At 35.8% G+C, this 15,013-nt stretch overlaps 1 protein-coding gene across 7 annotated transcripts in view; it reads right to left on the reverse strand.

Annotated features, from left to right (window-relative positions):
* Positions 1-15,013, reverse strand: part of Atf2 (activating transcription factor 2) — an 80,910-nt gene that overhangs the window by 14,631 nt on the left and 51,266 nt on the right. For all 7 annotated transcript variants that reach the window (XM_013029323.1, XM_013029315.1, XM_013029312.1 and 4 more), the window contains 2 exons: positions 9,034-9,183; positions 4,965-5,171 (listed from right to left, as the gene is read on the reverse strand). In XM_013029323.1, coding sequence (XP_012884777.1) covers positions 4,965-5,171; positions 9,034-9,183 — 357 coding nt within the window. The remainder of the gene's footprint in view (positions 1-4,964; positions 5,172-9,033; positions 9,184-15,013) is intronic.

Raw genomic sequence — 15,013 nt, forward strand, 5'->3', positions numbered from 1 at the left:
TGATTCCTCAGCACCACATAAGCAAAAAGAAAAAAGCCAGAAGTGGCGCTGTGGCTCAAGTGGTAGAGCGCTAGCCTTGAGCTGAAAAGCTGAGGGACAGCGCCCAGGCCCAGAGTTCAGGCCCCATGACCGGACCCAAAAAACAAACAACAACAACAAAAAATACGTAACATTTTAGTAATTTGAGATAAAATTCACTAACAAACACAACTACTTTAAAGTGGCATTTAGAACATTCATAGTGTTGTGCAACTACCTTGTTTTTCTTCTGGCTCCTCTCACCAATTCTAAAGTTTTGAAGTTCATCCATGATGCAATATATACTTCTTTCTCTTTTATGAGAAATTCTATGTAAACATAATAATTTATAGTTTATAATTTTTTCTGTTCATCCCTTATGGACCTTTAGGTTTCCAGCAACTTTCCTTTTTTTTTTTTTTGTGAATCTATTTAAAAAACTTTTTTTGCCAGTCCTGGAGCTTGAACTCAGGGCATGGACACTGTCACTGAGTCTCTTTTGCTCAAGGTGAGCATTCTACCACTTAAGCCATAATGCCACTTCGGGCTTTCTTCTGTTTATGTGGTAGTGAGGAATTGAACCCAGGGCTTCATGCATAAAGCACTCTACTACTAAGCCACATTCCTAGCCCCTTAAAATACTTCTCAAGAAGTATTTTACTTCTTCATATTTTAAAAGTATGTTTTATAAATGATGTGCTAAATGAGTTTTAAAAGGATAGTATCATCATTTAATTTTTGTGAAAAGATTACTTTAGCTGAATGCTGGTGACTCATGCTTGTAATTATAGCTACTGAGGAAGGTGAAGTTTTGAGGACCAAGGTATAAAGTCAGTCCAGGCAGAAAAGTTTTCAAGACTTGATCTGTACAATAACCATCAAAAAAAGAAAGGCTAGAGGCCTGGCTCAAGTAGTAGAGTGCTAGTGAAGCAAGCTAAACAACCAAGAAGCTCTGAGTTCAAACTCTAGTACCACACATGTATATATATTGTTTGAAACTTGGCAGTTCAATTGTAGAGCTTATTTCAGTGATGTTTTAAATTTGCCTTTCATTAAAGTCTGAAGTTTCAAAAATTATGTGACAGCTAATTTCTACATAGATGAAACTGGTCTTTATTTTACCAATCAAGAAATTATAATGGAGGTCCCTCAAAAGACTCCAGAGCTCCCCTATGACCCAGCAATCCCACTTTTGGGCATTTACCCAAACAACCACAAACGAGGCTATACTAAAGCTACCAGCATAATTCTGCTTATTGCAGCATTATTTACCATAACTAAGACATGGAACCAATCCAGATGCCCCTCAGTAGATGAATGGATGAAGAAAATGTGAGACACACACACACACACACACACACACTGGAATTCTATGCCTCCATCAGAAAGAATGACATCGCCCCATTTGTTAGGAAATGGAAAGACTTGGAAAAAATTATATTAAGTGAAGTAAACCAGGCCCAAAGAAACATAGGTCCCATGGTTCCCTTATTTGCAATAACTCGTAGATGTCTAGGATAAGCAGAAGAGCTCAAAAGCTATGTACTTATGACCATATAAGATGATGCTAAGCAAAATGAACCCCAAGATAGAAACACAGGTGGTTTTTATTTTATTTTATTTATTTGTGGAAATACCGCACAGATAGGTGGTTTTATCTTTTTTTTTTTTTTGGTAGGTCATAGGGCCTGAACTCTGGGCCTGGGCACTGTCCCTCAGCTCTTCAGCTCAAGGCTAGTGCTCTACTACTTGAGCCACAGCACCACTTCTAGCTTTTTCTGCTTATGTGGTACTGAGGAATTGAACTCAGGGCCTCATACATGCAAGGCAAGCACTCTATCACTGAGCTACCTTCCCAGCCCTCTTGCAGTTTTTAATGTACTTATAATGTACCATGTGATTTTTTTGTTTCTTTTGTATGTTCTTCCCCCATGGTATAACTCCTGTTTTCACTGTATTTGATTCTGGTGCCCTCAATCTTGAATATGTTTTTCTAATTTGGGGAGGGGAAGGGAAATAACAAAATAAGGTTATAGGATGACCCATTGTAACGAGATATACAAGATACTATGTTGAAAACGAACTTTACAACTTGGGGGGGGGCAGGGGTGGGAATGAAGAAGTTGGGGAGATGGGGAGGGAAAGGATGGTAGGGGAAAAACAAAGGAGATAACAATACTTGATAGGAAATGTACTCATTATCTTACTCATGTAAATGTAACCTCTTTGTACAGTATTTTTACAATAAAAAGCATAGATAAAAAAAGAAAAGCAAAGATAACCTAAAAAATATACAAAACCGAGAAATTGTTACCCAAATTAGAAACTATGAAAAGGCACAGTGCTATAGTGATGGGATTTTTACACAGAAACATACAAAACAAATGAAGATAGGAGAGAGTGATGGAAGCGGGGACATTGATCAAGATGCATGGCACTCATAATCTGCTGTGTGAAACTGACTCCCTATTATACAACTACTTAAAAAATAAAAACAACTCCCCCCAAACAAATGAAGGCTATCTTTATTGTGAATACTGAATTTTCAATATTTTCTGCAATTAATAGTAAGTGGTGAATAGTACTGCAGCATGATTCAGGAAATAGCAGTATTTATCTAAACAGGTTAATTCTGGTACAACTTGGGTCAGGCAGAAAACTGGTCCCACCTAAATTATTCTAAATGATATTGTACCCCCTTAGTTTTCAAATACTTTCAGTTCCTAAGCAATAGGCCAAATCAGAAAGGAAAATATTCATAAATTTTTCTTGAAAATTAAACTTTTTTTAGAAAAACATTTCATTTAACTTTGATTTTTACAACAATCTAGAGAAGTAGGACTAGAAAATATTATCTACAATGAAGACAACTGATTTTATATAACACAATTTTAAGACAACCAAGTTACTTAGAAAGTTTTTTAAGTTAAAAACAACAAATATTTGTTTAAGTAGCTGTTAATATAACATGATTATTATTGTCCTAACTAAAAATTAGCCTTTTGTTTTCTTTTTTCTTTTTTTGTGTGTGTGCCAATCCTCAGGTTTGAAGTCAGGTTTGCTCAAGGCTAGCACCCTACTACATGAACAATAGCTCTACTTCCAGCTTTGTGGTAGTTAAATGGAGATATGAGTCTTACGGACTTTCCTGCCCTGGCTGGCTTTGAACCACAATCCTCAGATCTCTGCCTCCTGCGTAGTTAGCATTACAAGTGTGAGGGCATGGCCAAAAAAGTCCTTTTTGTACTAGGCATAAATAGTACTTATAATCTTGATTTTTGTTTTTTTGTGGTAGTAACCTGCATTTGAATTCAGGGCCTCATGCTTATTTGGTTGCTTTCTCAGCTGGTGCTCTTATCACTTGAATAATACCTTCCAGCCTTGCATTTGCTGATTCAGTTTCCTGGACTTTATTGCCCAGGCTGCACTTGAACCATGATGCTCTAGATGTCTGATTCTCAAGTAGCTAGGATTACAGGTATAAACTACTGAATAAAAATCCTATTGAGTGATGACAATATTTAACATGGTTATATTTTACAGACAGACTTAAGGAACAGAGGTCTCTCTTAGAATCAATTCCATTCTACTCCATTGCCAAAGAAACATTAAGAACTTTGTATAGCTGGATAAAAAACAACTAATTTTTAAAAGAATAAACATTTTAAAGTCAGCAAAAAAAATTTATTACTATATAGGAAGATCCAATTTTGATTGAGAATATATAAAACCTTGCCCTACCTGGGCATGATGGGACAGGACTGTGATCCTAGCTACTCCAGAGGCTGAGGTAGGAGGATTACAAGTTTGGGGCAACTTAGTAAGACACTATCTCAAGATAAAAATAATGATTTATTAAAAAAAAATCTGCATTGTAGCTCAATGGTAGCAAACTTGCTTACCATAAGCAAGGCTCTGGGTTCAATCTCTAAGGAAAAAAACAAAAAAACTAGACTGACCTATATTAGTAACAATTACAACTCATTAACAATGATTTCCACTTGCTATTCATCAATTGGTAGTTTAAAAGATTTTAGTGGGGAATATTCACAATGTTAAAAACAAAATAGTGAAAATAAAAGGGAGGAAAAAAGAACAGAAGGAAGAAAATACATTTGGTGCTGCCTGATATGGTCATTAGACATCTTACCAAAGACTGAACAGGGAGGAAGCCTCAGAACTTTTATGCCATATGAGGTCCTAAAATGTATTTGAGGCACACTGGCAGGGCAGTATGAAATGATTTGCACTGCCACTGGCCATATTGTACCTGTTCTGTGGATAATTAGAGTCCTTCAGTTTCCAAAGCTGTCAATCTGGCACTTTCACGAGCACTACATTCACTTAAAATAAAACAAAACAAAATAAAATTGTAATTCAAATGAAAGAATTTAAAAATAAAAACTTGCTGAAGTTTATGGTTATGATATAAACCAAAATTAAGCAACAAAAGTGAAATACTAGTGATATTTTCAAATTTTAAAATTCTTGGTACTTTCTATCACAACTTTATAAACTTCAAGATAGTTTAGGTATTTGTGTACTATACAAGTAAACATTTCTATTTTAAATTTCTTTATTGTATCTGTACTGAAAGTTCTATTTTATGTCATTTTAGCACTAAAAAAGATTTACAAAACTATGATTCCATACTAGGTAGAATCCACATACATATAGAACAATGTCCTAAAATGTCTGGTCCACTATTAGAGGGAGGGGGGCAAGAGAGAAAGACAGACAGAGAGAGGGGGGAAGGAAGGGAGAGAAAGAAAAGTAGATGAAAGGAGAAAGAAAGGGAAGGAAGAAGGAAAGGAGGGAAAAAGGGAGGGAAAGAGAGAAGAGAAAGAAAAAAGGGAACAAGAGAGGAGAGCGCATACATGAAGGCAGGGAGGGAAGCTATATTCACAACTATTAGAAATCAATAAAACAAAATTTATGTACCCTACCTGCAGTTGTCCATTTAATGAACTCAAATCTTCTGCTTTCTTCTCTAAGGACTGAACCCAGACTTTCCTTTTCTGTCGGCATCTAGAGGCTGCTGCTCTATTTCGCTCCAGAAACTTCCGCCGTTTTTCATCAGGATCTTCATTAGCAGCTCTTCTTCGACGACCACTTGTATTTTGGGTCTGTGGAGTTGTGTGAGCTGGAGAAGCCTGTATCAAAAAACGGATAACTTTTGTTATATTTGTGTTTAAAGTTAGTCAAGCAGGATAGATAGGGTATCACAAAAGGGAGAGCTACTACTCTATTTTCTAAATAAATGTCAAATACATAGGGATAGTTTTGAACATGTGGTAATATGTAGTTTAATTTCTTCCTTGAAACAAGCATGCTATAGAAAAAATTCTCACTAATGTAATCTCACAGGATAGGTTTTAAAGTCTGTATAGCATTTTCATTTATGTAGAAATACTGAAACCTTGAAATTACAATAAAAATAATCATACATTGATCTTTTTTCCGAGTGTACTTTAAAACAAATTTTATTCTATTCAATTCTTTGAAAATTGTTAACTATAAATTACAAAACAAAACAAAATCAAAAAACCCTTAATAGTAGCAGAGGTGAGCCACCAGCATACAGTCTGCAATCCTAACTACTCAGGAGGCTGAGATATGAGGATCGTGGTTCAAAGCCAGTCTGGGCAGGAAAGACCATAGACTCTTTGTTTTGTGGCCATGGGGTTTGAACTCTGGGCATAGGCACTGTCCCTCAGCTAGCGCTCTACCACTTCTGGTTTTCTGGTGGTTTATTGGAGATGAGTTTCATGGACTTTCCTGCCTGGGCTGGAACCTCAGATCTCAGCCTCCTAAATAGCTAGGATTACAAGAGTGAGCACCAATGCCTGGCAACCATAACACTCTTTATCTTCAATTAACTACTAAAAAGCTGTAAGTAGAGCTGTGGCTCAAGTTATAGAGTGCTAGCTTTAAGGAAATTGCAGGCTATGAATTCAAGCTCCAGGACCAACACACACACACAAACACATACACATGCACACGCACATACATGCACACCCACATACACATAAGAGTTGGGGCTGGGAATTTAGTTCTGTGGTAGAATGCTTATTTAGGGGAAATATTTCTTTTTGTTTGTTTTTGTCAGTCGTGGGACTTGAACTCTGGGCTTGGGCACTGTCCCTGCACTCTTCAGCTCAAGGCCAGCGCTCTACTGCTTGAGCCACAGCGCCACTTCCGGTTTTCTAGAGGTGTATTGGAGATAAGAGTCTCACGGATTTTCCTGCCCAGGCTGGCTTTGAACGGTGATCCTCAGATCTCAGCCTCCTGAATAGCTAGGATTATAGGCGTGAGCCACCAGTGCCTTGCTAGGGAAAATATTTCTATAACTGGTTTCATGAACTGCAAACTTAAAATATTTTTCCTTATAGGTGGATGAAGAAATAATAAGTTATTTACAGAACTTACCTTGAGCTTATACATAAAATGTTTATTATATAGGAGAATATAAATTTTCATCTTTCTTACTGGAAACAGAAGACATAGGTTTTTTTTTTGTTGGTTTGTATTTTTATTTTTTTTTCTTTTTCATTTTTTTTATTTTTTGTGAACATACTGTACAGAGGGGTTACAATTACATGGGCAAGATAATGAGTACATTTCTTATCAAGCATTGCAGCCTCCTCCTTTGTTTACCCTTCACTGGTTTGTATTTTTAATTGATTTAAGTCATTACGGGAAAGACTAATCATCTATTTTTGTATCTAATGAGGATTTGAAGCTGCTTAAGTGTGTACTGTATCTTCTCTCCTCAATTCCATTGAGTTATTCATTCCATTTCATTTAGAAAATATAGGCATTTTTCTAGTATTTAGCAATACAATAGTGAACAAATGGATAAAGTCCTGCCCTAATGGAGCTTCCATTCAATACAATAAAACAAAAAGTTACAAATCCAGAGTAACTGCAGCTAATATATAAAAATAAAAGATTTATGGCCAGCACACTTTGGTCTATGGCGTATCTCCAAGTAGAGAATGGGGTTTGAATGCTACTGTCTCACCTAGCGAGGGAGGGGATGATCTGGACTATTTGGGGAAAATGTGAATTTTATTATCAGAGTAGGAACTGTTACAAGTAAATTTGTCTTTTATTTTAAAAAAATTAATAAAAACACATACTCGTTTCAAGTGGGAAAAATACTTTGTTTGTAGATCATATAAAAAAACAAATGGCGGGCTGGGAAGGTGGCTCAGTGGTAGAGTGCTTGCCTTGCATGCTCGAGGCCCTGGGTTCGATTCCTCAGCACCACATAAGCAAAAAGAAAAAAGCTGGAAGTGGCGCTGTGGCTCAAGTAGTAGAGCGCTAGCCTTGAGCCTGAAGAGCTGAGGGACAGTGCCCAGGCCCAGAGTTCAGGCCCCACGACTGGACCCAAAAACAAAAAACAAAAACAAATGGCTACATTTGGGCCATAAACCAGTTTCATACATAATCACTCACTTTTAACTTGGCTCCTGAGTGAAACTGTTTAGTAGATGACAACAACCACTACATTCTATTTTATCTCATGTTTTATGAATAATACCTGTGTTTAGATGGCAATTTAAAACTTGCTGTTTACCTGTGTTACTTTAATTAGAAATTTTTGCTTTTTGGTGTCAGTGCTAATATTTTTCAAATACAGAATATAGAAGAGCTATGCAGTTTTGAAATACTTAACAGAAATATTGAATCTTTTAGTGTAGAAAAAGAGAAAGAACAAACATGACAGGAATTATAAACTAAAATTAGTGAGAAGGGTTCTTAGTAAAACAGTTGTCACATAGCAGAGTTGCTCCTTTGGTAGATTCCCTAAGTTTTAATTCAAGAAATATTTATGTGAATAATGTAATACTGATATAATGCATACATCTAATCTACATATTTCTTGAAAAGTCTTTTGATTTCTTTAAAGGTAAGAGTACTTACATAAATAAAAGCTACAATGCTTTACAATTAATGAACAAATACTAAGGCAGAAACAAGAATGATTAAAATAAAAAAGAAACAAGAATGATTATAGAGAAAAAAAAATCTGCATCTCAACCACTTCAGCAATAAAAGCTCTTTCCACTTAAATGTTCACAGAGGTGATTATCACAATATGATATACCTTTTAGTTTTGAATACCTGGCATCTTAAGAAATAGGGAAATCAATGATAATTAAAAAAAGAGATCCAGGAAGATTTTTCACAGGTTGGAGTTGTGATACTTGAATAAAGAACTTGCACATATTTTTTCTTTTGTTGGTAGTGGGGCTTGAACTCTGGGCATGGGCACTGTTCCTGAGCACTTCAGCTCAAGGCTACCACTCTACCACTTGAGCCACAGTACCACTTCCGATTTTCTTTTGGTTTATTGGAGATAAACTTTCTTGCCCGGGCCGGCTTTGAACTGCAATCCTCAGATCTCAGCCTACTGAGTCATCAGGATTACAGGAATGAGCCACAGGCGCCTGGCTGAAAATATTTATTTTTAAATAAACTTTTTTTTTTTTTTGCCAGTGGTGGGGGCCTAAACTTAGGGCCTGGCTGCTGTCCCTGAGCTTTTTTGCTCACAGGTAGTACTCTACTACTTGAGCACAGTGCCACTTCTAGTTTTCTGGTGGTTACTTAAGAGTCTCACAGACTTTCCTGACTGGGCTGGCTTTGAACCACAATCCTCAGATCTCAGCCTCCTGAGTAGCTAGGATTACAGGCATGACTTACCAGTACCTGACTTAATTTTTTTATACTCATATATGAAACCTGTTAAAAAATTTTAAGAAGTGGGCTAAAAGGAAGAAATAATAATAGAGGAGGTGAATTATTTATAGGTATCCTTAACACTAACAATTCATCTATTATTTTTACTTTTGTACCAAATACTTATACCTTTATACCCTATCTACTTTCTCTTAGTTTTGAAATAACATGATTAAAAGTATGTTTTAAGTATATAAAAAAAGTCATATAGATTACACTGTATTTGTTTATTAAGGATAACAGGGTGATGAATGATAAAAACATACATACCGGGGTTTCTGTAGTGGATGTGGCAGGCTGTTGTAATGATTGTGGGCGAGATTCTTCCGATTGAGTCCTAACCAATCCACTACCATGACCTTTGACAGTATCACCATTGGTAACTGGAGGATGTTGCTGCGTCAAAGCAGCTTTTAATCTCTGAAATGCAAACAGCATTATAAGAAAGTTTTCTGTTTTACATTTAAATTTCAACATACTCTTTGGGTTAATCTAAAATACAGTACTTGTTAAGGAATACATGAAAATACATTTTGCTTGAAATTCAATTTTCATTTATTATACTGAATTGTATTATTACAAATATCAATATGATAATAAAAAATACTTTTGAAAAGCTTCTTTGACTTTTTGTGTAGTACTACCAGAGGATTCTATACTTTGTTGTCCTAAATACATTTTCAGAAGAAGAGCTAAAGTTACTAGCTTTGTTCAACTAAAATATGTAAAATAATTATTACATACACTATCACCTGTTGTCTTCTACCTCATTCCTATACTTTTCCATATAGGCCTATTTGATGTCTGCTTCCAAGTATAATGCAGTATTTACTTGGACAATGGTCTGATGTTGCAGCTGTTAAGACCAGGCTCAACTTAACTTTTAGAACTTAAAGCTCGTTGAGTTTATCACCTAGAGGTCTCTCCTTTTCCCAATAAGTAGATCTATTTTTTTCTAATATGTTCTATTTTGCAGTTAAACTGAACTGAGATTTGAATGACTTTCATAGTATAATAGATATAGCTAGAATGAGGCCCTATATATTTATGGCATATACTGTATTATATATGGCATATATATATATATATATATTTTTTTTTTTTTTTGGTCGGTCGTGGGGCTTGAACTCTGGGCTTGGGCACTGTCCCTGTGCTCTTCAGCTCAAGGCAAGTGCTCTACCACTTGAGCCACAGTGCCACTTCCATTTTTTTTTCCTAGTGGTTTATTGGAGATAAGAGTCTCACGGACTTTCCTGCCCGGGCTGGCTTTGAATCACCATCCTCAGATCTCAGCTTCCTGAGTAGCTAGGATTACAGGCATGAGCCACCAGCGCCCCGCTTATGGCTTATATTGAAGCTTGTGCTATTAGCAAAAAATATGTATTTAACCAGTAAATTGACCCCAGGGCATATGCATGACAACTTGAGCCACATCTTTACTTCTGGTTTTTTGATTAGTTAACTGGAGATAACAGTCTCAGATATTTGTGCTTGGACTAACACCAAACTGTGATCCCCAGATCTTAGCCTCTGAGTAACTAGGATTACAGGTACAAGCCACGGGCATCTGGCTTCAAATATCAAGCTGTTTAAGAATAGAGACTATCTTAGCTATACACGGCTCATGCCTGGGATCCTAACTACTCAGAAGACTGAGATCTGGAGGATCATAGTTCAAGGCTAGCCTAGGCAAAAAAGTCTGAGAAACTATCTCCAAAATAGGTAGGACAAAAAGCAGGGCTGGAAGAATGGCTCAAGTGGTAGAGTGCTGGCTGAACAACCATGAAGTCCTAAGTTCAAGCCCCACGGTATTGCTTCTTCAGCAAGAGTAGATAGAGATTGTCTTATATTTCTTTGTATTCCTTTTAGCAACTGGTCCTTTCTTTGAATTTTATTACTTTTTCACCTAAAAACAAGCAAAACATTTGGTATTTAGCAAGAATATTCCACCTTTCTGGAAGAACCCTCTTAAAAATCTATTATAAAATCCAGTTTCAATGCTCCAGAAGATTCATTACAACAGCAGACATAGTGGTTCAGAACTGTAATCGCAGGTACTTGGGAGACACAGATCAGGAAGATTATGGTTTGAGACCAGAAAAGGTAAAAGGTAGCAAGGCTTCATCTCAGCAAAGAAGTCTGGGTGTAGCAGTCTGTGTCTGTGATCTCCAGCTATTAATAATTTTTATCTTTTATATACAGAATGCTAGATATCAAAAATACAATGAATAGAACTTTAATCTACAGATCTAAGTATGGGCTTTCATTTCTGGATATAAAATGTGTATGAACATAACTAGAGACTGAGCTGGGAGGCTTGGAAAATCATGTGTTGGTAAAACATTTTAAGTCCTTAGGCAGAAAACACAGAATTGAAGAGCATTTAAAGTTTTATAGCGAAGAGCTTAACTCTTAGAATTAATGAAATACAGTAACTGCACATAGGGGAGTCTGAAGTACATAAACACCACTCTCTTGAATAATCTTTAGTAGGGCAAGTTACTACCTTATAGAACACTTAAAAGCAACATCAGTATTCACTCATTATCTCCCTTGACTGCCCTAGGGTATACAGTACTCATCCAGTGAGGAAGCACTAATGTCTGCTCCATGCTGTTACACTGATTACAGTGGGTCTGACTTGGAAAGTGTGCCACTGGGTATAAAATGTAAAAATGAAACTTTAAAGGGTTAATTAACATTGCTCTGAATTACCAATTTTTAAAAATACACAACAAAAATATATGTATGTTAAAAAGTAGAGTCAAGTAAGAAAACTGATTAAATAACATTCATAAATTTTACAATTAATATAAGGATACACATAATACTCTCCTATATGTTTATCAGGAGCATGTTAAAGAAAGCCAACATTTCGGCTTAAAAATGAATGGAAATAAATAAATGTAATTAACATTTTGGAAATAAAATATTGAAGCTAGAAGAGATATTTTTAATCAGCCTAATAACTATCTTATATAGAAAGTGAAATTTCTAAGAATTAGCAGAGGAGATAAAACCAGAAATTCTGTTGACTTCCAGTTCATTGAAAATATTTTAAACAAAAGATTTACCAAAATGGCTTTGCCTTAATATTAAGTATTCTAAGTACATAAGAAATTAAGGTGAGTATCAAATATTGGTCATTTCATACCGAGACCAAAATTTTTCTAGTAGAAAAATATAAGTAAATAAAATTTTAGTATTCAGTAAAATAAGTAGAAAGCACACAAGAAAAATTTCAATAAGACTTAAAAGGTTTATAATTTCTAACATTGACAATAAAGGAAATATATAATTTTAAGTTAAAGACACACACTGGCAGAAAACTAAACTATATTTATAGCTATATTTTGAAGAGGCAGAGGACTGTTTTAATGTTTAGAGTTAATTTTTCAGTTAGGTGAAGTTTATGATATTGAAAGCTTTTTATCTTAGTGACACAGGCTATGCCAATTAATGGATTAAGGGTTTCTTGCCCTGACCAATCTGAACCAATTCATTTTCAGAGGAAATTGCTCAAAATCATCTATTATTCAAGTTCTATGTTTATGTTGCACCCTTGAAAATAAATTATATTACATCTGTCACAAGTTGGTAGAAACAAACTACTCCAGCATAGTTCAAAGAAGAGATAATGTTCTCTGGAACAATTTATGAAAAAGTCAGCTTCGTATTTCGTATGTGCCACAAAAGCTCATCAGAGTAATCACCTTCTTTCTCCTGGGTGTTATCCTGCCATCTGCTGCTCTATTACTTATCTTTATTTTGCAACTAATTAACAGCATAATCTTCTAAATTCAGCAAGTTAATTATCATTATTGTGATCTTTGCAGCATCATCAGTCCTCATGAAGTCTTGTCTCCCCACCCCTAGAGAACATATGAAAATGAAGTAAATTGGGAGAGGGTCTGTTTCTTTGGTGCAGGCTCATTAGGTGTTTGCTGATTAGCTTGGCATGCAGAGGCAGGTCAGAAAAATTTTGCTGAACATGAGGTTCCATGCAGGGCCCAACCAAGATTATATAGGTTTCTGAACATTTGCCAAGATGCCCTCTGTAATCTCTCAGTAGAAATCCCCCACAGGAAACCTACTGGCTACCTACTGTGTACAAAGATATTTCTCAGTTTGACACACGAGTCTTAAAGAACGATTCCCAGAAGACACAGGGCTGAGGATATAGCTCAGTGATGGTCTGCTTGCTTGGCCATATATGAAGCCCTGGGTTTGATTCCCAGTTCAATTTCCTTCTATAAGATTGATCTGTCTGTCTACCTGCTTACTTATCTAGGTATGTGGGTATATAAATACAGTATACACTTAACACTGAAGTGTAAAATGATATGTGTTATGCAACAAGAATGTCCACTAATCAGAATTCCCTTGAATTCTAGGGTAATTAATACTTGAAGCTGCCAGTTCTTATTACTTAAACAGCATAGCAATAGTGTTCGCAAAAGTGAGTCAAAATAAATAGCTATGGCTAAGTGTCAATGGCTCACCCCTGTAATCCCAGCTACTTGATATCTGGATTATAGTTCAAAGTCAATTTGGGCAGAAAAACCCAAGGGACTCTATCCAGGTAAGCAGCAAAAAAGCCAAGTTGTAGGTATGACTCAAGTGGTAGAGCACCAGCAGTGAACAAAACAGCTGGGCAAGAAGGAGACTTGAATTCAAATCCCATACTAAAACAAAAATAAACAAAACACCCCACTATGATCTATTAGTAAATGGAACAAGACAAAAATGATAAGCACAATATACCAAAGATGATTACATTTCCAAGTCACAATGTAATTAAAATAAAAAAAAGTTTTAAAAAAGGTTGAAAAGCCCTCAAGTATTTGGAAGTTATATAAGATAGTTCTAAATAATCCACAGGCCAAAAAAGAAATTAACACTACATAAAGCTAACAAAAACTGTAACCAGTACATACAAAGAATTTCTACAGAACGATAATAAAGGCTGTGTAATTAAAAAAAATAGGCAACAGACTTCACAGTTTAGCCCAAGAAGAAATATAAATTAAAACCTTAAGAGACCACTGCATATTCACAGAATAGTTACAATTTAAAAAGACAAAGAAAAGCAAATGTTGGCAAGAATGTGGAAACAGAATTCCATACACTAGAAGATATAAAACTCTTAAAAAAATTTGACAATTTTTTATAAATTAAATGTGTATCTATTCTCTGACTTAGGAATTGCATTCTTTAATTTGTCAAAGAAAATAAAAACATATGGCCACAAACAGTTCTTTTATATAATGTACTTAAGTAGTAGGGCTGAATATACAGCTCAGTGGTAAGATTTTTTTTTTTTGGGGGGGGGGGTCTGGTCGTGGGCCTGAACTCTGGGCCTGGGCGCTGTCCCTCAGCTCTTTAGCTCAAGGCTAGCGCTCTACCATTTGAGTCACAGTGACACTTCCGGCTTCTTTTTTTTTTTCTGCTTATGTGGTGCTGAGGAATGGAACCCAGGGCCTCATGAATGCAAGGCAAACGCTCTACCACTAAGCTACCTTCCCAGCCCTAGATTCTTTATACATCCCTAGCATTATAAATACAAGAAGCGAAACTAAAAACTACCAACCAAAAACTGTGTATAGTAGCTAAATACTAGAAATCAAGTGTCTATCATTGGGAAAATGGACAAAAAATCATGGTCTATTTCACACAATGGAATAATACTCTACAATAAAATAAGCAAAGTAGGATACATGTAACAACCGGAATAAGTATCACAGATGAATGCTAAACTGGCACAAAAGAATACAGATTCCATTTATATAATTGAGAATTTATGGTGCCAAAACAGAGGAACAGCTATAGAAGAGGACTGATCGGACTTTTCTGATAACAGAAAAACTTTGTGGGTAGATATCAATGTTCTATATTATCTTACAAGTGGGGGAGAAGTATTTATTTATCAAAACTTCATTTAAAATTCATTATTTTGCAAAGCACAGTGGCTAAGAACTACTAGATTGGGATACCATGGTTCAAGACCAGTCCAAATATAAAAAAATTCATGAGACTATCTGAAACAACGAGTATGATGGCACACATCATTATCCCAACAACATGGCAAAGCATGAGTAAGAGGTTGGCCAAGGATAAATACAGACTCTACCTTTAAAATAATCAAGGCAAAAAGGAGCTGAAGGCACAGTCAAGTAGCAGAGTACCTGCCTAATTTCAAGTATGAGGTCTTAAATTTTTTTTTTTTGTCGGTCGTGGGGCTTGAACTCTG

This window comes from Dipodomys ordii, unplaced genomic scaffold, assembly GCF_000151885.1.
Source record: "Dipodomys ordii isolate 6190 unplaced genomic scaffold, Dord_2.0 Scaffold5, whole genome shotgun sequence".
In the NCBI taxonomy this organism is placed as follows: Eukaryota; Metazoa; Chordata; class Mammalia; order Rodentia; family Heteromyidae; genus Dipodomys; species Dipodomys ordii.